This window comes from Enhydra lutris, unplaced genomic scaffold (genome assembly GCF_002288905.1).
Source record: "Enhydra lutris kenyoni isolate GAN:26980312 unplaced genomic scaffold, ASM228890v2 scaffoldscaffold6, whole genome shotgun sequence".
NCBI classification, from domain to species: domain Eukaryota; kingdom Metazoa; phylum Chordata; class Mammalia; order Carnivora; family Mustelidae; genus Enhydra; species Enhydra lutris.
In genome coordinates, this window is record NW_019154090.1 from 38,196,669 (window position 1) to 38,221,895 (window position 25,227).

General features: G+C 38.3%; 1 protein-coding gene across 1 annotated transcript in view; it reads left to right on the plus strand.

Annotated features, from left to right (window-relative positions):
- LOC111141782 (serine palmitoyltransferase long chain base subunit 3) overlaps positions 1-25,227 on the plus strand; it is a 135,544-nt gene that overhangs the window by 31,019 nt on the left and 79,298 nt on the right. Inside the window, exons 2-4 of the mRNA XM_022494591.1 lie at positions 1,832-2,017; positions 17,861-18,015; positions 18,644-18,792. Of these exons, the coding sequence (XP_022350299.1) occupies positions 1,832-2,017; positions 17,861-18,015; positions 18,644-18,792 (490 nt within the window). The remainder of the gene's footprint in view (positions 1-1,831; positions 2,018-17,860; positions 18,016-18,643; positions 18,793-25,227) is intronic.

Below are 25,227 nucleotides of genomic sequence, written 5' to 3' on the forward strand. Positions count from 1 at the left end.
TCATCCCAGGACTCTGAGATCACGACCTGAGCCGAAGGCAGAGGCTTTAACCCACTGAGCCACCCAGGTGCCCCAAAATATGGATTTTTTTTAACCAGGTTTTTACAACAACAAAACAGGATCCAATGAAGGAATACACACTGCATTGGGTTGTGTCTTTTAAGTTTCTTCTGCCACCCCTCTTTTTTTCTTCTGCTGTCCAGTTTTAGTGAGGTATAATTAACAAATAAAAATGTTTATATTCAAGGTGTACAATATATGTAAACATTGTGAAATTATTACCACAGCCAAGCTAATTAATACATCCATCATCTCACCTCATTACCATTTTTTTGCGTGTGTGGTGAGAACACTTTAGATATATTGTCTTACCAAATTTCAAGTATACTATACAATATTATTAACCGTAGTAACCATGCTGTACATTAGATCCCAAAAATTATTCATCTTATAACTGAAGACTTACATACTTTGGCCAGTATCTCCTCATTTCCCCTATTTCCTGCCCCTCATCACCACCATTCTACTCTCTGCTTCTGTGAGGTCAGATTTCTTAGATTCCACATATAAATAAGTTCATGCAATATCCGTCTTTCTGTGCCTGGCTTATTTCATTTAGCATCATGTAGCCCAGATTCATTTATATTGTTGGAAATGGCATGATTTCCTTCTTTTTTTATGGCTAAATAATATTCTACAGTATTTTATATTCTTTATCCATTCATCCATCTACAGATACTTAGATTATTTCTGTATCTTGCTTATCATAAATAATGATGCAATGAACTTGGAGGAACAGCTATCTCTTCAAGACACTGATTTCATTTCCTATAGATATATACCCAGAACTGGGATAACTGAATCATGTGGTGGTTCTGTTTTTTAAATTTTTTGAGAAACCTCATATGGGTTGTACATTTTCATAATGGTTGTATGAACTTGTATTCCTACCAATAGTGTACAAGTGTTGCCTTTTCTCCACATCCTCACCCACACTTGTTATCATTTACCTTTTCAATAATACCCATACCCTAATAGGTGTTAGGTGGTATCTCATTGTGGTTTTCATTTGAATTTCCCTAAAGATTAATGATGTTGAGTACTTTTTCACATACTTATTGGCCATTTGTAGGTCTTCTTTGGGAAAATATTTAGGACTTTGCTCATTTTTAAAGTCAGGTTACATGAGGGGTTTTTAGTTGTATGAGTTCTTCATTTGAGATTTGGTTTGCAAATATTTCTGCCCATTCCATCTGTTGCCTTTTCATTTTGTTGATAATTTCCTTTGCTGTGCACATTGTGGGTTATCTGATTGTTTCCTCATGAAGTCATTTGTCACCTCCCCTTTTGATGTTTCTGGTGAAATGGAAGCTGGATATGAAAACTTGACTAAATTCAGGTTAAATGCATCATTAGTGTATTGAATCTTACACTCTGATAAGAGCACAAGTGCTCTTGTTCCAACATTGGGGATGGAATTTGATCACCCGGTCAAGGTAGTAACCTCAGATTTGTGATTAGGGAGTAACTGATGGGAGTGATAACTTTGACATCTTACAAAAACTGTGTTCCTCATTAACCTTTCACTTAATGGATTTAGCGCCTGTTGAGAATTTTTGCCTGAATCCAGTATTTTATTAGGGGGTTGTAAAATAAAATGCACCTTTCTGATTGCCCTCATTCATGATCAACTTCCATTTTTCTCTGAGCACTTTTTATGATCTTAAACGTGTTCTTTGAAATTTAAAAGCTTCAAAGTCCAAAATTTTTTAAATATATATTTTATTGTCATGGAAGAGAACTAACCTTCTGTTTCCTTTTGTGTTTTCAGCAAAATGGGTGGCCACATGTTTACGATAAGCCACTTGTTGAATCCTTTGAGGAAGCACCTCTTCATGTGATGGTTTTCACTTACTTGGGATATGGACTTGGAACCCTATTTGGCTATCTCAGAGACTTTTTGAGGACCTGTGGAATAGAAAAGTGTAACGCAGCCATAGAGCGAGAAGAACAAAAAGTATGTATGTGTACCTCCTTGGATCTTTGTCAATGCATATTCTTCTCTTAAGTGTTCTCAGAAGTTGTGATGCATGTACAGATCCTATAAAAGAGTGAGACACACAGAAACCACTCAGGGTAAATTCTATTCATCTCCACCCCATAAATCCCATCTTCCATGTGTCGGACTTGCTTTTTGTTTTGTTTTTTTTTTAACAAATATTTTATTAAGAAATTACTGTTCTCTAGACAATGAACTAAGGGTTTTCTCATACATCATCATATTTAATTTTTATAACAATACCATGTGACAGGTATTAAAATGCCATTTTAAAGATGAAAAACCAAAATATAAGAACAAGAGCTTTTGGATAGGACTGGACTCTGGTCTTCTTGTTGCAAGATGAGTATTGTTTATGTTCTATCCTAGAATAGAAAAGTGTGCCTGAGTGAAACATGAAATTTTAATTTTGTATAGTTCATGATTTCTCAACTCTGGTTGAGAATTTTGAATTGACATTTTGAATTGGATAATTCTTTGACATGGAAGGCTGCCCTATGCACTGTAAAGTTTTTAACTACATCACTGGCCTCTATTCATATCAGTGAGTTAGCATTCTACCACACACTTGTGATAATCAAACATTTCTCCCAACATTGTCAAATGGTATCATTTGACAAAAAACCCCAATTTAGAACCACTAATATAGATACTTTTGAGAGTTAATGCATACAAGATTACATCATCCTCTTTTCACATAGAGCTACTAGGACAACCTGGCAAATATTCAGGGAACTGCAGAGAGCCTGCATTTTCCTAACATGTTCTCTAAATTGGTTCATATGACTTATGATGCCCTGAATTCCTTCTTTCTAAAAATTTCTTTGAAATACTATGATGATTATGGGCAAAGATCATTCCACATGAGGGAGTCTCGAACACATCTAAGCAAAGAAAATAGGGAAAGAAAACATGGTGTGAAAGAGGTAAGAGAAAGCATTGTACATTCAAGAAACTAAGGAATTCCAATGACTGGACTATTGTGAGTGACAGTGGGAGTATGTGGGGAGAAAGATTGTTTGAGAGGCAAGTAGGGACCAGATTATAATGGGTTTTTATAAGCCAAAGGTATTTATTATAAGAACAATGGGTAGGCATTGAAGGAATTCAGGCAGAGGAATGTGGATTTACAGATTAGAAAGACTGTGTTCACTAACCTATGAAGAAGGGATTGCAGGACAGCACAGACTAAAAGACCAGTTAAGAGACTGATGCAGAAATCTAGCTTAAAAATTAAAAAAGCTAGGTGAGACCTTGGGGTAAGACCAGGGTAGTTATAGTAGGGGTGGTGGTAAGAGATAAGGCCAAGAGATGTTAAAGAAGATGGAGTTAAGGATGGTTGGCTTGACTTGGGGAATTAGGGAGATGGACAAATGAAAGCCCACACCCAGGTCTATACCTTGGGTAGCTGAGCAGGAAGAAGGTTGTGGCATTCATTAAAATGGGAAATAGAGAAGGAAGAGTCAATTGGAGGAGAAAATGGTCAATTCTTTTTTTGACAGGTTGAGAACTGGCAGTTAGGTAGAAAGGTCTGGATCCCTGGTGAAACATCCCTGATGGATATTGTGGCATCTTTAGCCTATCTTAAGCATATCAACATTAATCAAAGCCACAGAAGTAGATGAGATCTCCCAAGGAAGGTCTATAGAGAAAAAAGAGAAAAGGAGAGTTGAGAATGAAGAAGTTTAGAGAATTTAATAGATGTAGGAGATGGAATTCCAATTCAAGACTAGGAGCAAAGTGACAATTTAAAAAGAATTAAAATAGTTTAGGAAAAAGATATTTCTCCTTAAACTGGGAAAGAGGTTGATGGAATGAAGAAAAGGGAATTGTAGAGATATTTAGGAGGTAGATATAGAAAATATGATAAAGGGAAGAAACCAAGGTAATCCCAACTTTTTACTTTGGTCAGACACGAGAATGGTGGTGGTACACCCATCAAAATGGCAAAGTTTCATATTAACAAAATTATGTGCACAGATACAGTTTTGAGGATGTACAGGTCTGTAAGTGGCAAAGGATGTAGAAACAGTTGAATCTAGTAGGAGCTGGTAATGAAATGGGAGACTGGGATAAGAAAAGCAAGTTCTTCCTGGCCATTCTCACAAGGATCCCCACAGCCCCTCCCTGACACCAGCTTGAAGCTCTCTTATCACCAATCTGCCTGCTCCCCAGGTGTAGGTAACCGGTGCCCAATAGATAACCACATTTTAGAATATTTATTGGGACAGAGGGTGAGTCAAATGTAAATTTCTCAGGTGTGGCATCCCTTAGCAAGCTTCGGCTTCAGCTCTGCCATCTATTTCTACCCTGTGCCAATGTTCTTGCTCGAGCAACCCAACAGGGCTAGTCACTTTGGTCTTTCCAAAGCATTTCTTACATTTCAAGCAGAACATAGTTATATATAGGCAAACTGGCTCCCAGGGAAGCAGACTCTGAGATGGAGGCGTGAGGGCAGAAAGGTTTCTGGGGTACATTCCTGGAAGCAACACCCGTACACCTGCAAGGGAGCAAAGGGAGCAAGATGAGACAGGTGAATTGTGATGCAGTCTGAGCCAAGGCCCCAGTGGATCCCACAGGGAGCTCTGGAGATGGAAGGGCCTTCCAGAAGCCTTCCTCAGGGATGGCAGGGTGTGGAGTCTCCAGTGATGATAGATGGGGGCTACCACCGTAGAGGGATGTGATCCCGGGCCAGGCAGCTTCCCTTCATCAAGCTGTCTGCCTCCAACACTCCTGGCACTGGGGGAAGGGGTGCCTGGTCCCCAACAATGAGCAATCTGGGCTTAGCAGCCTGCATGGCAGCACCTGTCACTACGCTGCAAGCATGACTCAAACCACCTCCCAGGAGGAAGACATTGCATCAGAAAAATGAATGCCCTGTACTTCTTGACAAAATAAATTCTTTTCCTCCTGGTTGATCTCTGTGACGTAGAGAGCACCAGTCAATCAACTAGCTCACCTTGGTGGTCATACCTTTCACATGGGACACTTTTATTACACGTTCCTTCCTTTGGAGCCCCTTTAGACATTTATAATCTCCCAGAGTAATTGGTTTTAATAAATTGCAGTGGCTACAGCTGCTATGTCCTTTTTGATGGGACTTGGTCATGAGAAACCTGTCTTCAGGCTGACCTTTAGCCTTTTACTATTTTTTCCCCAGCCCCGTCCCTCTGACAGTACCCTTGCTTTGTGTTAATAAGCTACTTGAGCCATGTCTTGAAGTCTTTTGCTGGAAACACACTGCCTCCCAATGATTCCTGGTTCTCTTAGCAGAAATGAGCATTATATTATATTCTTTTTTTAAAAGATTTTATTTATTTATTTGAGAGAGAGAGAATGAGAGAGAGAGAGAGAGCATGACAGAAGAGAGGTTAGCAGGAGAAGCAGACTCCCCACTGAGCAGGGAACCTGAACGGGGACTTGATCCCAGGACTCCAGGATCATAACCTGAGCCATAGGCAGTTGCTTAACCAACTGAGCACCCAGGCACCCTATATTCTATTCTAAAAGCGTGGTCACTGAGAGAGCAGAATGAATCGTCACTTTAGACAAACCAGCCAAGAGCAAAGTGACACCAGGAAAAAAGTGCATCCAAAAGAGCAATTATTTTTTTCAAAAAGATCATGAAGAGATGCTGATTCTGATTACACTCTTCTACTCCACGTGCATTCTTTTTATTTTTAATAAAAGTTGCATTTAAGTGTACAGCAAGATATTTTGATAAAAATATACAGATATCGTTACAGATAAAAATGATGGTTGCTGTGAAGCTAACTGACATGTCCCCTTCCTCGTTTCTTTCCTGTTTTTCAAATACAAGAATTTATTAACCCAATTTTCCTATTTTCTCCCTTACTGGGATGGCTCCTCTCATATCAAACCATCCATTCAAACTAAAATTTTGCCCCAAATTTAGAATCTTTTTGCATTCTTCTTTTTGATTTCTAGCCCCAATACCCTGAAGCTGACTCCAAAACATAAAGGGTCTGACAATCCTCTTATCTACATCACTTGGAGACTGATTCACTTAGTATTTCTGATTCACTTAGTATAAACTAAGTGAAAAGGAAAAAAAAAAAAATCAAAATCTTCATCCAGAAGAGCATTAAAAAAAAATCACAGGCCCAGGACATGGGGCACATCAGATCGACTCCACTAGCAATCAGAAGACACTGGCAAACAATAGGACAATACAGACATGTACAAGTTTAAATATTCTTGCTTAAATTCTCCTTTTAATGCTTAATTTTGGGGACACATGTATCTTTTATTTAAAATCCAAGGCCACTGCAGTGATGAATTGCAATTCATTAAAGACCTCTCGATAAATCACCTTCTTAACTTTGACTTAACTTTGCAAAATCCAGAAGATGTCAGCAAATAGAATAATCAGATGACTTAATTTTGCAAAATCCAGAAGATGTCAGAAAATAGAATAATCACATGAATGTCAAGCATCATCAGAGACTTGAAAACTCCAAGCACAGCCCCATTTCTCAATCCCTTTAGTTTGATAACTGATTAAGCAAGACCTGCTCCCCAGGGCATCAGCCTGTTAGAAAACATAGCAGTGCAAGTCCATGTTCACACTAGACCCAGAGAGTCCCTGTAGCTCCTCTACAAGTACATCCCAGACATTTCTGGCCCATCTCCAGAGATTTTTACTCCCACATGAAACAAAGAGGGTTCAGCCAGTTGTAACTGTAAAGAATTTTAAGACAGATCTCCAAATATGTGCCTGAATTAAAAATTGCCCTTTTGTATGTACATTTTGCACCTTGCTACAATAACAAAGATTCACCCAGAGAGACTTTCTTCTGAGTAATTTGAAGGATGAGTTCCATTAGGGTCACAGGATATGAGTTTTGTCCAAAGCAAACAGATGGCCCAAGCACTGGTCTTCCTGTTTGTACCTGGGTGAGTCCAAAGTCAGAGAGCTTTCACTGGGGTTTCCTTGGAAAGTTAACATACTAGCCAGCCGCTGGTGAGATGGTAATATTGGACCAGTGATTCTCAGCCTCGGCTGCACATTGGAATCACCTAAGAAGTTTTAAAAGCTACTAATACCTGAGCTTTACCCACAGATATTCTAATTTAATTTGTCTGTGGTATACCCTTGGTGAGGTTCATAAAAGCTTCCCAGGTGATTCTCATATACAGAGACTTAGAGGCCAGTGTTTTAAAACAATGCTTCTTGAACTTTCCTGGGGGCACAAAGTGTCACTCCCTCACTTCCTTGACTTAACTACCTACTAAGAAATCAATAGCTTTAAATGCAGCAGAAGTTGCTGGCCAGTGAAATCCCCAGTCTCTCCAACCAGACTTCATTCCAAATACCTCCCAGATGCTTCTAAAAAGCAAATGCACCCTCACAAGGGCTGAATATTTTCCACGATTGCTTCTAGGAGAGAAATACGTGCCCTAGGTTGGAACACTAACTCTAAAATCATAGTTCTAGAAATATTTTGTGAAGTAAGACCATCAGTAAAATCAGATCACAGCCTCAACATAGTGAATACTCAGGTCAGTATTTATTTGGAAACATCCAAGTAAATACACATATATACATGTTATACACACACATATAACTTCTGCTGTGTCATTAAAATGTTAGTATAGGGGCGCCTTGGTGGCTCAGTGGGTTAGAGCCTCTGCCTTCAGCTCAGGTCATGATCCCAGGGTCCTGGGATCGAGCCCCGCATTGGGCTCTCTGCTCAGTGGGGAGCCTGCTTCCTCCTTTCTTTCTGCCTGCCTCTCTGACTACTTTGTAATCTCTATCAAATAAATAAATAAAATCTTTAAAATAAAAAAAAATAATAAAAAAATAAATAAAATGTTAGTATAATCATTTTTTAGTGCTTTTACAGTATAGACTTTGCTTCCCTTTGCAAGAAGGAATCTACAAATAGGAGGAAAGCAGAGTTCACTGATTTTTTTTTTAATTCTACTAAATATTTATTTATTTATTTATTGTTCAATTAGCCACCATGTAGTACATCATTAGTTTTTGATGTAGTGTTCAACGATTCATTAGTTTCATATAACACTCAGTGTTCATCACAACACATGCCCTCCTTAAATACCCATCACACAATTACCCCTTCCCTCCATCCCCCTCCCTTCTGTAACCCTCAGTTTGTTTCCTGGAGTCCAGAGTCTCTCATGGTTTGTCTCCCTCTCTGATTTCTTCCCATTCAGTTTTCCCTCCCTTCCCCTCGGTTAAACATATAAGTGAAACCACACTGATAAGGTAGAGCTTTGCTATCACCAATGGTACTAAGCCAATGTGTGATATGGGTGGGTTATGACAAGTCCTAATGAAGAACCCTGAAATCTTTTTTTCCCTTTCCTTTTTGTTACGGAAATAACCAGCAAAATCCCTCTTCCTGTGTTTTTCGTGCACTTAATTACACATAGGTTCATTTGCACCCATTCTGTCTTTTCCTTAGCATAAATGGGATTGCATCATACAGACTTCTGTGTGATTCACTTTTTTCTCACCTAACTATGTCTGAAGACCATCACATGCCAATACAAGTTTACCTCATTCCTTTTAATACTTTGCATGATGGTATTCCCTAATGTGGGTATATGATTATTTGTATTATCATTTTTTTATTATTTTATTACTTCAGATAATTCCTCAATGAGCAGCACATGCATTTATTTGAGGATGATTCCTAGAAGTGGCTTTCTGGGTTCAAGGAATGTATATTTCAACTTCTGAGAGATTGGCAAATTGCCTTTCAAAAGAGCTTGCCCAGGTAGACTCTAGTGAGCAGTTCTTAGGAGTGCTTGCTTCCTTACCAGCCTTTGATATGTTGATATGATCAATGTGTTTTTTACTTTGGCCAATCTGATAGGTGAACATTTTTTGTTCTTGTCTTAATTTGCATTTTCCTGATTAATAGTGAGACTGAGCTTCTTTTCTTATGACTGTTAGTACTTCATACTTACTCTTCTTGAATTGCCTATTTTTATCCCTTGCTCTTGATTTTATTAAATTGGGTTTTTCTCATTGATTTCGAGGAAACTTTTCTATATATCCATATATGAGTAATTTATCTATTAAGTGATTTCAGGTATTTTTAAAATTCTGTTTCTTGGCTCTTAATTTTTTCTATGTTCTATTTAGCCATATTTACATTTTTAATTTTTAAGTCGTATGTATCAGACATTTTCTTTTGTGTTCCTTGTTGTTAGTTTTTGCTCTTTGGGGAGAGAGAGAGAGGACTTTTAAAAAAATTATTTAAATTCTAGTTAGTTAACATGTAATATAATATTAGTTACAGGCATTGAATTTAATGATTCATGACTTAGATATAATACTCAGTGCTCAACACAGGTGCCTTCCTTAGTACTCATCACCCATTTAGCCACTCCCCTGCCTACCTCCCCTCATCAATGCTCAGTTTTTTCTTCAGTTGAGTCTGTTGTGGTTTGTCTTCCTCTCTTTTTTATTTCCATTCTCCTATGTTTATCTATTTTGTTTCTTAAATTCCACATATGAGTGAAATGGATGGTATTTGTCTAACTCTGACTGACTTATTTCATTTAGCGTAGTGCACTCTAGCTCCATCCATGTCATTGCAAATGGCAAGATTTCATTCTTTTTGATGACTGAGTAATATTCCAGAGTGTGTATATGTGTGTGTGTGTGTGTAACACATCTTCTTTATCCATTCATCTGTTGATGGACATTTAGCCTCTTTCCATAATTTGGCTATTATTGATAATGCTGTTGTAATCATCAGGGTGAGTATGCCCCTTCAATTCAGTATTTTTGTATCTTTGGGGTAAATACCTAGTAATGCAATTGCTGGGTCACAGGGTAGTTCTATTTTTAACTTTCTCAGGAACCTCCATACTGTTTTCCAGAGTGGCTGCACCAGTTTGCATTCCCACCAACTGTGTAAGAGGGTTCCCCTTTCTCTGCATGCTCACCAACATCTGTTGTTTCTTGACTTATTAATTTTAGCCATTCTGATGGGTGCGACATGGTATCTCATTGTGGTTTTGATTTGTAGTTCCCTGAAGAAGAGTAATGTTGAGCATCTTCTCATGTGAGGAGGACTTTCTTTTTTAAAAGAGTATTTTAAATTGTCTTTAATTGAAATGTTTACCCACTGATTTGAATTATTGATCTATTTGTCTATTTTTTAGGTAAATTTGGAAGTTTTTAGGTAATTCTTAAAGATCTTTTTTCTGTATATACTTTAGAATTAGCTTGTCAGGCATTGAATTTTTTTTTTTAAAGAAACTGTTGCCATTTAATTGGTAATATATTATTAAATCTATAGATATAAGTTAACTTTGGAAAGTTTGGCATTTAATAACATTCAGTCTTCCCATTTAGAAACTGATATTTTCTAAATGATATGAAACATTTAGAAAATGATATGTCTCTCCATTTATTTAGGTATTTCTCATGTCCTTTAATAAAATTTTATTTCTTTATTCTAAGGTCTGATATTTCCTCTTATGATCATTATTTGGGTATGAATTTTTGATGGTGGTGGTATTTGAATATTATCTTTTTTTCTGTATCCCATATTCTAATTAGTTATTGATGGCATAGAGGAAAGCTATTGATATTTTCATATTTTAATTCCAGATGCTACCACCTTAATGAATATCTCTCTTCAGGTGCCACAGTTTCTCTGATAGTTGTATTGGAATGTCTTGCAATTTTCCATGCGTGCCATGAAAAACTCAACACTGTCTTTTTAAGTCTATTAGAACAAACTTGCTAACTATGTAATTTGGATCCTCTAAACTTACTTAATTTTTGTCTTCTCACACTTATAATTTCTGAGAAACGTGTGTTTATGTCTTCCACTGTGATTACGGATTTGTTAGTTTCTCCTTTTCTTACATATTTCAGTGTAACTCTTAAGATACATGAGTTACAACTCCCTCAATTCTTGGTGGGGTTTTTTTTCCTTTTATCTTACTTTACTTTGCACCCTGTTGTGTCTGATATGAATATTTATACATCTGTTTTTTCTTCAACAGTCATCTCTTTATTTCAGTCTTCATCACTTTCAGAAAATGTAGCCCTCTTGTAAGCAGCATATCAATTTATTTTAAATCAAATGTGAGAGCTTTTGTGTTTTAGTAAAATAATGTAAGTTATGAACAATAACTTTCTTGAACCATATGAAATTGCTGTTCTTATAGGTCAAAAACAAACATTGGCGACTCCTTGTGGTTAAACCTAATACTTTAATTACTCGTGTGTTTGAACTTATTCCTGCCACCTTTATATTTGACGTTTACATTTTCTTTTTTTTATTTATTTTAAGTACTTTTCCTTTCATACCTTTGATATATTTGATTGAATTTTCTTTGTTCTGCCACTGTTTTTCTCCTGTCACTGTTAGGAATTGTATATAGTATTTCTCCCTGCTATTTGTTTAATGTTTCTCTCTCTCTCTCTGTATGTATGTATGTGTGTGTGTGTGTGTGTGTGTGTGTGTATATATATACGGTTAGTGACAAGATACGGTTAGTGACAAGAATCTTCCACAGACCAAGAGAAGAATTTCTTTATCCCACATACCCATTTTTCCAGGGTATCATTTGTTTATTAATTTATAGATTCTGTTTCTTTATACCTCATATACAAAACTACTTGGGTTAAACCAGAGTCCATTAATTTCTTCACTCACTACTTTTCCAGGCATCTTCTCTTCCTCCTTAGTTATTTCATTGTTTGTTTTGTTGAGGTATATGCTCAATTATTATAGAAAAGGTCTGTGGGAGTTAAACTCGTGACTCCTTACATATATTGGAATGTTTTTATTTGGCTCTCTCATTTGATTGCTGGCTTGGCTGAGTATAGGATTCTAAGTTCAAAATCATTTTCCTTCATAATCTTTTTTTCCCTTGTCACCTACAAAAGTCTGAAGCAATCCATTTCTTGTTCCCTTGTATATAAACTGCCTTTCTTCCTTCTCTAAAAATACTTGAGGTTTTCCTCACTATCCCTGGAGACTGAAATTTAATCAGTACCCAGTAGATCATTTACACCTTAAGATTCAAATCTTTCTTCCTTTCTATAATTTCCCCCTGCCCCTCCTCCTCCATCTTTTTTACCTTTTTTTCCTCCTCTTGCACTTCTTATTCTCCTTTTTTTCAATCTTGCAACTCCCATTAGAGAGATATTGGATCTTCGGAATCTGTCTTACATATCTCTTGACTTGCTTCATATTTTCTTCTCTATCATTTTTCATCATGTCCTGGAAAACTTAACCAATTTGTTATTCTAGCTTATTAATTTGCTTTTCAGGTGTCCATTTTACTTTTGAACTGTTGATCTTTTTAAAGGATGCATTGTTCTGGGGCACCTGGGTGGCTCAGTGGGTTAAAGCCTCTGCCTACAGCTCAGGTCATGATCTCAGGGTCCTGGGATCGAGCCCCGCTTCGGGCTCTCTGCTCGGCAAGGAGCCTGCTTCCTCCTCTCTCTCTCTCTCTGCCTACTCCTGATCTCTCTGTCAAATAAATAAAATCTTAAAAAAAAATGATGCATTGTTCTGCTATTGGTCTCAAAAGATGAATATATTTTAAATTCTTTCTCTGTTTGTTCTGTTAAGTCTTTTTGCTAGTTGTTCTTCTTGCTGAATGTGGTACCTCTAATGCCAGTTTTCCTTAACTAGCACTGACACTTTGTTCTATGTTCATTTCTTTTTTTATTAAAGAATCCTTATTTTCCTACATATTTGCCTATCTTGAGTGACCGGAGAAGGGAAATGGAAGGAGTTGCCAGGACCAATAGCTTCTATTCTTGCAGTGTGGACTCCCAATCTCTCTACATTGGGGCATTGCTCTTCCATTCCGTTCCTGGTGCCTAGCAAGGAGATTTGTCCTGTGGACATCACAACTGCTTCTTACTTATTAACCCATAAAAAGAAGACAAAGAGATCTAACTTCCCACTTAATCACCCTATCAATTTCTTTAAAAAAAAAAAGATTTTATTTATTTATTTGAGAGGGAGACAGTGAGAGAGGGCATGAGAGGGGAGAAGATCAGAGGGAGAAGCAGACTTCCCGTGGAGCTGGGAGCCCAATGCGGGACTCGATCCCCAGGCTCTGGTGCCCTGACTATCCATTTCTTATGGTTATTTACCATATGGTTACCATATGGTTATTTACTTCTATCTTTAAACTCCCCTACTTATGTCCAAACCAATCTTCCCAGCATATGTTTTAGAACTATGGTTTCCTGGGGCACCTGGGTGGCTCAGTGGGTAAAGCCTCTGCCTTCAGCTCAGGTCACAGTTCCAGAATCCTGGGATGGAGCCCTGCATCAGGCTCTCTGCTCAGCGGGGAGCCTACATCCCCCCTTCTCTCTCTGCCTGCCTCTCTGCCTACTTGTGATCTCTGTCAAATAAATAAATAAAATATTAAAAAAAAAAAGAACTATGGTTTCCTATGGTTTTACTTCTCCATTGGTCGATTTTACATGTGTTCCATATTTTGTGATGCTTCAGTATTTCCGATTCAGTAACGATACTCTTGATTGTCTTTCTAGGCATTTATAAATTTATCTTGTTTCTTAAACATCTTTTGTCACTTCAGAGGACTTTTAGACGAGTAGTAGAATACTTACAAGCACTGAGTCTACCATTTTTATTCAAATCTCCCTCTAATTCCTTAATAGAATTAAACTTAGCCATCTTGACTTTATGCTTCTCATACTTCAAAGAACTGTTTATGACACATTGTCCTTTCCAAAAACAAAGAAAAAATGAACATTTTATTATTATCCAGAGCTTGACCTTGGTAGGAGAAATGGCTGTTTCCCAAAAGGAAATAGTGACATAAAATGAAATATTAGGTGAGAACAGAAGTGTAGGTGAAAACAAAGTGTTGGTGTGGGCAAAAATTAATAATTGATGTTTGATAATGATTTTTTCTCTCTACAAATTCATGATTCTATTTCATACTGAATAAGCAGGTAGTTAAATCAAATAAGAAGCATGCTTCCAAATTTGGCAGTATTTTTCACAATGGGCCATGGATATGTTCTCTTCACTTCCTTATAAACACCTAGCCCTGTAGCATGATTATTGAAAAGAACACTGGTTTTAGAACTCTAATTCCCAATTTGTCCACTCAGATTTTCTGACTTTCCACTGATTTGTCTACAAACCTTGGACAGAAATATTTATAACACTTGGAAAATTATAAAGTATCCTACAAGCTTAAAGGTGAAAAAAGATTGTCATATTGCAGTCGAAACAAAGACATTTTTGTGGCTTCATTTTTAGATTTTGCTCAACCCTCCTATACCCCCCCTCCGCCCCCCCAAACAATTCTGTCCTTATGGCCCAAATTTCACTGTCACATCTAGCCATTTGTGTCAGGAAGAAAAAGAAAGATAGTGAGTAGGCCAAGTGACAAGTTATATCTACAGATGGTTACAGGTATATCCTCTTGCAGTGCTCCTGTTTTTGCAGTATCTAGCCCAGTTTCATTTTCTGGTATAGCGAAAATGCTGTGGGAGGCTTACCTGAGATTAGAGGACATTGACCTTTGGAAGGTGTTGACTGCCCCTGAAGAAACCTCACTGGTGCTCAAAGGAATGAGGTGGGGTGAACATACACCCATGCAGACACAGGAAGCTTACAGGTGCAGAGTAAGAGCAGGACAATGCCGCAAAAGAAGGCAGTTCTTACCCAAAACAGACCTTGAAATCTAAGTAGTTCCCTCTCAGGGACACATAGACTGCTGAGCTTGTGTTTCACATCTAAGTTAGCACTCACACAACTCACAAAGAAATGGCTCTCCATGGCTAAACAAAACACACAAAACAAAACAAAACAAAACAAAACAAAAAACTAGCTTATCCCTTTGGCAGAGAAGTTTCTGCCAAATTCTATTCTAATTACTAAGAAATATGAAGATCATTCCCTACTACAAAGTCTTCTCTGATCCCACAGAATAGGTTAGAATCCCTGGATCTTGCCCTCAAAGCATTTGTCTCAATAAAAAACTGGCTGCCCATTTCCTTGTAGATAGAAAATCTGGATGTCTGGGTCAGAAAGTTTGGGCAAGATAGAGTATTTTCTCACCTTCCCTCAAGAGGCCATGATAGCATATCTTTATGAGGCTCGATGACGAAATGCCCTAAGTTGTTTCCTGAAGTAAAATGCCAAGTTCCTTAAGATGAGCGGACACTCCTCCATGGTCTGGCAAACTGTTGGCATTAACTTTCCATATCATGGGTCATGGTTTTTTTTATAACTGGGGTTTTGGAGGGAAGCTTGCACAAGTGGGGAAGGTGCCAGCCTGAAGTCACTCTGAAGTGACTGCTGAGAAGGTGACCGAAGTCAGAGGCTGACTAGAGTTCAGCTACTCACCTTGCTGGGTCTAATTTTCCTCACATGTCAAATGGGTGCTTGAATTCTACAGTTTCTATGTACCCCCTGCCCTGGTATCCTGTGCATCTTGTCGTTCTGCACTGAAATTAATTTTGTTTTTCGTGCACCTGAGTGGCTCAGTCAGTTAGGCATCTGCCTTCAGCTCAGGTCATGATCCCAAGGTCCTGGGATCAAACCTTGCATCAGGCTCTCTGCTCAGTGAGGAACCTGCTTCTCCCTCTCCCTCTGCCATTCCCTCATTCTCACTCTCTCTCAAATAAATAAATAAATAAAATCTTTAAGAAAAAAGAAATTAATTTTGTTTTAATACTATAGACATAATATATTGTTTTTCCTACCTAAAGCCAAGTGTTTTCCTAAACAAACTATTAACTTTATTTTGAGTAAGATTTCTCAAAAAATCTAAAACTATAATTCCATTCGGAGTCTAAAAATAGGACTTATAGACCTACTTCTCTATTTTCTCTTGATAGTATGAATGTATACGATGTCATTTCAATTAAGGAATAAAAAATTAGAAATAGAAGGACACAACATTTGGGGATATGGAGTAATCTATAAGTCAGTAAACAGTTTTAAAAAAAAAGAAATTGTTTGGAAAAGATTTTCCTTAAATTATACAATCTCCTTTTCTCTCAAAAATATGTCAGGGTATGTGCTATGATGAATGCTGTGAAATGTGTAAGCCTGATGATTCACAGACCTGTACCACTGGGGCAAATAATATATTATATGTTAATAAAAATAATTTTTTAAAAATGTCCATTTCCCTGTTAGAACATAAATAGGTATAATTATCATAAATTTGTAGCTTTGAATCTTAAGATTTCTATCAGGATACTTAGAATTTAAAGGACAAATGTATTTGGTATGAAATTTTCAACTTACAGATGTAACCAGTAAAGTTGCTCTTTTCATCCTCCAAATTTGCATGCAGTAGATAGTCCCCATCATGTGCTGGGGTTGTGGTTATAAACATTCTTTCTTATAGGCAATCACAACTCCCTCCCCGGAAATGATGCCACGCCACTGAAAACGTAATGATGTTGCAAACCAGACTATGGCTTGGGTGCAACCACCAGCCATCAAAGCCTGCAGATTCTATATATTTTTCCCTGGAATGGATCAGCTCAAGAGATGAGTAAGCCAAACCAGTAGCACAAGGTCTTCCACAAAGCCTTAGCCCTAGTCCTCCTTGTTCCCTCAGGAAATCAGCTCTATTCCATAATGGGAAGGAAAGCAAAGAACTCAGAAAGGATAGGAGAATAGGAAAGCTCCCTCTTGGTTGTTCAGTGGTTCCTCATTGATTCCAAGATAATGTGTGAGTTCTTCATCCAGACACTAAAAGGTCCCACTTTCTGTGCCCCACTGGATTTGCCACCTTAACACACCACAGGGAATAATAGTGGATGGGATTAGGAAGATAACAGGGAGCAGATCGCTCAGAACGTTGGCTTTGACCCTAAGTGAGGTGGGAGCCATTATAGATCAGGCAGGAGTGACAACAACTGTCATATGTTTTATTTTCACTCATTCTAAAAACACCCTACACTGCTAACACAGACCCACTCATCCTGAGTGCCCCCTCCAAGCATCCATGCCCAAAGCAATTTCATTCCACCTTCGGTGCCCCACTTCGAGACCCCTCCCACGTAAACTACCTTGATTGCTTCAGCAAGATGTGACTCTCCCTCTCATTCTAATCTTACCAATTGCCCAAAGTACTTGGCTTAGACCAAGGTTTTGTAATTTCTGCCTTGTACTATTAGGGAGTTAGATGACCAAAAGTTAGATATGTTTTGCTTTGAGCCTCAGCTGGCTTGTCAACCCCTCAAGCATGGCTTACCTTTTATAGAGCAAAAGTGGTGCTGTCACTGCAACTGTTGAGAGAAGCCAGGTGCCTCCACGAGCTCATCAACTCAGTTTCTAGGCCCTCGGCTATGTGACAGGCAGCCAGCTGCCAAGAGTTTTGCCAATAGGTTCAAGATCAAGTTCATCCACATTTCTGAAAACGTGAGTGGGGATATTCATGTTCAAAAAATTTAAGACCAGATTATCATCTCACCACTTTTCTCTCTAAGACTCCTTTGATATAAACATCTATTGTTACTTTTCAGATGGTATCCCGCAAAGATTCCTTGTGTCCACCACTCATTTGGGGACTTACCTCGTGTTGCACTATCATCTTTGCTACCTTTCTGTGCCACGTTTTTCTTACTTCCTTCCACTAAAATGTAAATTGTTAGGGATGGAGGCCTCACAGTGTTCTCTGTGGACCCACCTGTCCCCTTACCGATAGGCCCTTGCTCCAAAACTATGTGCAGTGGACTATGTTCATGGCTCTTCCAGCCTTCAGTTGCTAAGAAAATACAAAGAGCAGGAGACCAAAGGTAAACTGCTACCTCTGTTGTAACAGGATTTTGTGCCGCTTTATCAAAACTTTGAGAATTTTTACACGCGGAACCTGTACATGAGAATCAGAGACAACTGGAACCGGCCCATCTGCAGTGCCCCGGGGTCTCGGTTCGATGTGATGGAGAGGGTGTCGGATGACTACAACTGGACATTTAGGTGAGGCAGCCTTCTGGAGGGTCTTGGTTGAAAGAAATTCTTCCCAGGAAATCCTAGCATGGGCATTAAATTACAGAGCTGATAAACACCAAACCATGGAAGTTACTGGTCTTCCATCATTGAGCCTTTTGCAAGCCCTGGTAATTCCAGTGGGGGAAGTCATGGTTATTTGGTTGCCAAGGGTGGCTGTGTTAGATTAAAATAAAGCCTGTGTCAGAAAGTGCGGTCTACACAGAGCTAGCCACGAAGAGCCTTTTCAGCCTTATTGACAATTTTACCACCCTACTTCTTGCTGAAGGAGGCAGTGATGACCAGGGCTCTTTCTCACCTACAAAGTTCTTGCTGGAATTTAAACAAGAGCACAGGTGTCACAGAAGTGAGCAGCCAAGGAAAACCAGGGCTAAATGATACTCCATGGTTTGTGATACCTTTTTCTAATACTCTGCCCAGCTTCATTTTGGCGTTACTATCCTCCAAGGGCAGACCATTTTGTATGGACCAATGCATACCAGAAAGGAAAAACAAAATATATGATTGGGGCCAGACCCAAGATCTCCTTGTATGAGTCTTCTGTGGGGCACTAGGACGATGTTAAATGAGAAAGCCCTTTATGGTCTTCTCTCTGCAGGTTCACTGGAAGAATCATCAAAGATGTCATCAACATGGGCTCATACAACTTCCTTGGCCTGGCTGCCAGTTATGATGAATCTATGAGGACAGTAAAGGACGTTTTAGAGGAGTATGGCTTAGGTGTGGCCAGCACCAGACATGAAATGGGTATGTATGTTCACCATTTTGAAATTTTGTCCAGTTGGGCCTCAGATTCCCTGTGGCAATTTCTCAAACCTAGATCGCATCTAGACGGTGTACTTCAAAAAGCTGTTATAAATTGCAAAATGAGAAAGGTACCTGAAGGTCTTTTTGGAAATTTCAAACATTATGCTCTTGTCAGACAGTTTATTAATTACGGGTTTAAATTCTCCAGAAAAAATGAAAATGTATCTTTCATTAGACCACATTATCTAAAATAACAACTCTTGTGCCTCTTCCATTTGATCCATTTCAGGATCCTTTCTTCCCCTTTTCTTTTTTTAAAGCAGCTTTAGTGAAGTATAATCGATATTATTAAAAACTATACTTACTTAATGTATACAATTTGATGGGTTTTGATATATAAAAACACTCTGAAACCACCACTGCAATCGAGGTAATAAACACGTCCGCCACCTTGGAAAATTTCTTTGTGTCCCCACTTTTTGTGGTAAGAACACTTCACATGAGATCTACCATTTCAACAAATTTTTAAAGTGCAAAGTGCAGTATTAATTATAGACACAATGCTGTACATCTCTCTAGAACATACTCATCTTGCGTGACTGAAATTGTATATCCATTGAACAACTTTTCGTTTAGATTTTGCTCTTTCTTAATGATATCCATCCCTGATCTTGCTTTTGTATTTGGATATTGCCCATTGCTGCTACTAAAATGTAAGTTTCATGAAGGGAAGGATAGAATTGGCCTTGTGGTCTGTTGTGTTGAATGAGTGAGTGAATGATGAATGAATGAGTGCAGGTGGAACAAATGGCCTGTTTGTTTCTCTTTTAGCTGAAACATCTTCCTCTTATTCAAAGGAGTGAAATCTGTGAGAAGGAATCTTCTGGTCCTCTCCACCTCAGGGAGAAAGAGTGAGGCAAGCTTCCTCCTACAGAGTGTCTTGCTATTCCTGACACAGTGTTTTCTTATATATCATCTCATTTATTACTTGCAAAAGTCCTCTGCTCAAGGAGGCAGCACAGGCGACATTATTTCATCTTCTAGAGGAGGAAACAGGATCATAGTGACTAAGTGATGTCCCACCACTGGCTTATTAATCATACTAACTCTCAGTCTAGCTAGCTTCTTCTGACAGCAGTTTCCCATCCAGAATGATATATGCATGGTTTACCATGTCAGTTTCAGGCCATTCTAAGAACCCAAGGTAAACCTACTAAAAAGGGATTTACCATTAAAGACAAATGAGCCACCTGCCCCTCTTAGAATCCAGTTTACAGAAGATCATTAAAAACCCATGCAACAAAGAACAATTCAAGTTGAACAAAGTAATTTTTTAATCCATACATTTAGTAAACATTTAGCTAAAGCTCCAGAGTTTATAAGCGGTTGCCCAGATTTTTTAAGAAAGACATCTTTTCTTCATTTTGAGGTAGGAGGGCTACAGATATAAGCAGAATGTGGAAGGAAGCTTCTACTTCACATAGCAGAACTAGGTGACCCATGATAACCCATTTGGGATGGGGCAGAGTCTGGAAGGTTACCCTCGGTCATAAAAGACGTGGAGTCAGTAAGTAAGCTTTGTGGATATTTCCTCTGGTGCTGCTCACACTCAACACCAGGATTGTTAATGAACCAGACAGAAAACACTTTTCCTGAGGATGATGACCCCCTGCAACTCATTGAGACAGAACACTCCCCACTCACAGCCAGCAGAAGCTAAACCTGACATAGTCGATGGCCTCATTCCTGTGGAAGCCAGATATGGAATAGGAGTTCCTGAATCGGTAGACTCAATGAACCAGAGAAGCCAGGCAGAGATAAAGATAATAGTTTGGACTGTCTGTAGCCTAAGTTCTTTCTCCACTTCTTCTTCAGCCTTCTGAATGGCTAGACTTTGATTGTTTATCTCTTCACTTGGTCTCTGGCTCAAGCTCTAGGAAGAAGATTTTAACAGTTCTCAAGGAAATGGTGAGAAAGCAAAAATAGAAGCCACCCACACTAATTTTAAGCAAACAGAAGCCTTGATAACAAAGATGGATATGAGCAGTCAGAAAATAAAGAAGTAAACGGGGTTCATTTGAAAGTTTGTGCAACAGAAGCTATAACGTTAGCATAGCACACAAGAATTAGTAACATAGTTTTGAATGCCACTTATTTCAAGAAAGGCAGATAACTTTTAGAAAGCATAAGCTATCTAGTCTTAAGAAAATGTTTAACAGTGCCTGTGGATTGTCAATGAAAATGTGGGAATATAGAGACTTACCAATTTAGCAACCAAAAATGCTTCTTGAGGAGCCCAAAGTAAACGTTTAGGAACATTTAATCACTTGAGTACCTTCCCAGAACTTTTAAAAATAGTTTCCAATGTTCTAGAGGGAAAAGCCCACAAAAAAAAAAAAAATCATATTACAAAATAGGAAATTAAAAAAGAAATCAAGAGGAAGTATTTAAAGCACAGTAAAAGGATAGGAGACCACACACAGTATCTTGGCCAAAAGTATGTGAGAAGAGTATATTTTCCCATTGAAAGAAAAGGACTGAGATTTTGCCAAAAGCCCAAACTCAACTATGTGCTATAATCACAAACAAATACAAGTAAATTTAAATTATTCCTAAGGGTGAAAAGTAGAAAGGGAAGTCCCAACCAGACACCTGGTTCTCTCCTCCCTGCTGTAACCACCACTAAAATACACTCAGTACCCAAGAGGGAGGTCAGTTCTATAAAAAGCACAGCAAAGAGCCCAAGAGCAAAGCTGTGTGTCCACTTTGCATCTACAAGTGCTAGGACTGAGCCTGAAATACAGCTGAGCTGTAAGGAATGAAACATTTCCATACACAGACGTACAAATTGCAAATGCTGTGTTTAACATGTGGAATGATGCACTGCTGTTTATTTTCATGTACAACTAACTTACACTGGCATGCAGAATCAAGGGAGGCTTTTACTGTCTTGTGGTCAATTTAACTTTCCATAGGCTGATGGAAGTGTTGGCATGTTTTTCTGATATCCTAAATATGAGGCAGAGTAAAATGGCAATTAGGAGTCATTATTTGAAATGCCTGACACATTTTTATTTCTTACCGTCTATATTCATGGGGGCCTTTTTATTAGTATTCTTCTCAATCTGGGAGGTCTCCTTCAAATTGTGTGTCCTATGTCATATCTTTGGTAATTACAGCCTAGTTTTTCCTAAGAATTTTCCTTTTTTTTTTAATTTATTTATTTTTTCCTAAGAACTTTCTTTCTTTTTTTATTTTATTTAATTTTATCTATTTGACAGAGAGAGGGATCATAAGTAGAGAGGCAGGCCGGGAGAGGGGCGGGGGAAGCAGGCTCCCCACTGAGCAGAGAGCCCGATGCAGGACTCGATCCCAGGACCCTGAGACCATGACCTGAGCCGAAGGCAGAGGCTTAACCCACTGAGCCACCCAGGCACCCCTCCTAAGAACTTTCTTAACGTACTGTGAAAGATTAGAAATTCCTGAGAATTGTCGTGTGTGATATTACGTTGTGTTCTAGACCGAACATCTTACCAAAAGTTGAAGAGACTTCTGCTCAACATCTTCTTCTTCAGGTGGCTTGCCTCCAGACTTTGAGCTGGAAAGTCACTTGAATAACTGTTTACAGATTCTAAAATTACCTGGATTTTTAGATTTTCAGCACCAGGATTGAGAATTGTTCATGACGTCTGAGTATTAACATCAAACAATATGCAGTAATAGCTCCATTATGCAAGATATTTCCACATTTGTTCTTTGAGTTTCTTCATCGGAAAGAACTATTTAATTTTTCAGTACATGGAAGGCGTTTGTTTGTCTGTATATGCTGGTTTCACAATGAAAAATGTAATGCAGCAGCCCCTGAGGCGAAGTAAATGTATAATTGCTCATTCTTTCATATAAGCCAAAGAGTAAAGAACAAGCTGAAACTTAAAAAAAATAAAATAAAATAAACAACCTAAATGTGTGGTATGAATGCAAACACAAAGGAAAGCAGAAGATTAGCTTAAGGTTATTAGTTGTTATTAAACATAAGAAGAGACTCACCGGGGTCCCTTTCTGCCTGCCTCTTTGCCTACTTGTGATCACTGTCTGTCAAATAAATAAATAAAATCTTAAAAAAAAAAAAAGAGACTCACCTTATAAAAATTATGTGGAGCACCAATAATGTAGACAGATTCAACTCCTATATTTTCTATGCCTCAATTAACACAGTGCAGACAAGATGGCTGTCTATCTTTCTGTACACCCGGAAATTAGGAAAATGAATGATGAGAGGCTTTGAAAGTCATGTCAGTCAATTTAACATTCCACAAGCTGATTAGAAACAAAAACAAGACAAATAAAATAGTGATAGGAGACCACAAAGTACCTCTCAGTCCTTGAAAAGTAAAAAAGGAAAGAAGGGAGAGAGAGAGGGAGGGAGAAGGGAGAGGGAGGGATGGAGGGACAGATATGGGGAGGAAGGAAAGAAGGAAGGAAAAAGGAAAGGAAGAAAGAAAGGAAAGAATGAGGGAAGAAAGGAGAGAGGGAAGGAGAGAAGGAAAGAAGGAGGGGAAGAAGGAAGGAAGAAAGGGAGGGAGGGAAATAAGGAATGTGAGAGGGCAGGAAGGAAAGAGGGAGGGAGGGAAGGAGAGAAAGAAGGAAGGAGGGAAGGAAGGAGGAAGGAAGTGAAGGAGGACAGGAAGACATAGAACATAAAGGACACTAACAGTAATTACTGACTTTCATTTAATATTTATATATTGAATTACAAGCCTTTAAACATGTTGCCAGTATACTTCATCTTTTTAAATACTTAGTAAATTTTCACAAAAATTTACTATATTTTATGCCACCAAGAAAAGCTCATTAGATTCCAAAAAGTGGAATCTACATAGGTCACATTCTTGGATCATGATGAAATAAAGCTAAAAATAAATAATAAAATAGAAACAAATCCTTTTTAAAAAAAATCTCTGGAAGGTTTTAAAGCCCTTTCCTAAGAGACTCTATAATCAAAAGGGAAATGAAATTACATTTGCATCATATACAGAAACTAACAACTATGAGAACACCATCAGGTCCAGCTAGCTGTGTACTCAGAGAAAAATATATAGTCTTACTTTACTAAAGAAGAAAGATTGAAGCTAGTAAACTTAGCTACCCATGCAGTAAGGAATAAAAGGTAAGCAAAAGTGTTGAATTATTAAAAATAAAAACAGAAACTTAAGAATTAGAGAAGAAAAATTTCTGTCGGGCTGAGGCATCTGTGTTTTAATAAGTCGCTAGAGGTGATTTTGTTGAGCGGCAACCAGAGTGGGCAACCGCTGAACAAAAATTGACAAACAAGCACTTAACAAAAAAAAAAGTATGTAAGGAATTAACAATGTAAATCCAACAGTAATACTCATATAACAAGATACCATGATCAAGTAGTTCTTTTTGGGAACTATGAGGATAGTTAGTTCATAATTGTTTTATGAATAATAAAACAATTCATAAGATTGAAAAATCCGAGAAGAAAACATATGCTTATCTTGATAGGTGACACTAAAACATTTATAAAATTCAGTATCTGTTCCTAATACAAATTTTTTAAAGATTTTATTTATTTATTTGACAGACAGAGATCACAAGTAGGCAGAGAGGAGGGCAGACAGAGAGAGGAGGAAGCAGGTTCCCCGCTAAGCAGAGAGCCTGATGTGGGGCTCGATCCTAGGATCCTGAGATCATGACCTGAGCCAAAGGCAGAGGCTTAACTCACTGAGCCAGCCAGGTGCCCCCCAATACAAATTTTAATAGAATAAAAATAGGAGATCCAGAATGCAATAAAAAACACCTACTTCAAACAAAGAGACTGTACTGTATTTTGTGATGAGACACTAGAAACTTTCACTTTAGAGTCAGAAAAAAGAGGAAGATGTGTTTATCTACCATTTTTAATAACCTGGGAAAGAACTAGACAACATAATTTCATTTTTTATTCTTTAAGTCGATACAGATTTATTGAAGGACTACCATGTGACAGAATAAGAAGGATGGGTATAATAAGAGGTAAACTTACCATTATTTGTAGATGATCTGATTGCTCACCTCTCTGGTTTTCAAGCTGTGATCTGTTGAGGAGCAAAGGGAACCTCTGCAGGGGCTCTTCATGGGGCCACCATCAATATGAGAGGGAGCTGGACAGTAACGACAGAGTTTGGGTCTACTTTCTTCCAATTTACAAATCTGAATAATCAAAAATTTATTAGAAATAATAAATATCCAATAAAAAAACTCAATAAAGACTTATTGCGGGGCGCCTTGGTGGCTCAGTGGGTTAAAGCCTCTGTCTTCGGCCTAGGTCATGATCCCAGGGTTCTGGGATCGAGCCCCGCATCGGGCTGTCTGCTCCGCAGGGAGCCTGCTTCATCTTCTCTCTCTCTCTCTGCCTGCCTCTCTGCCTATTTG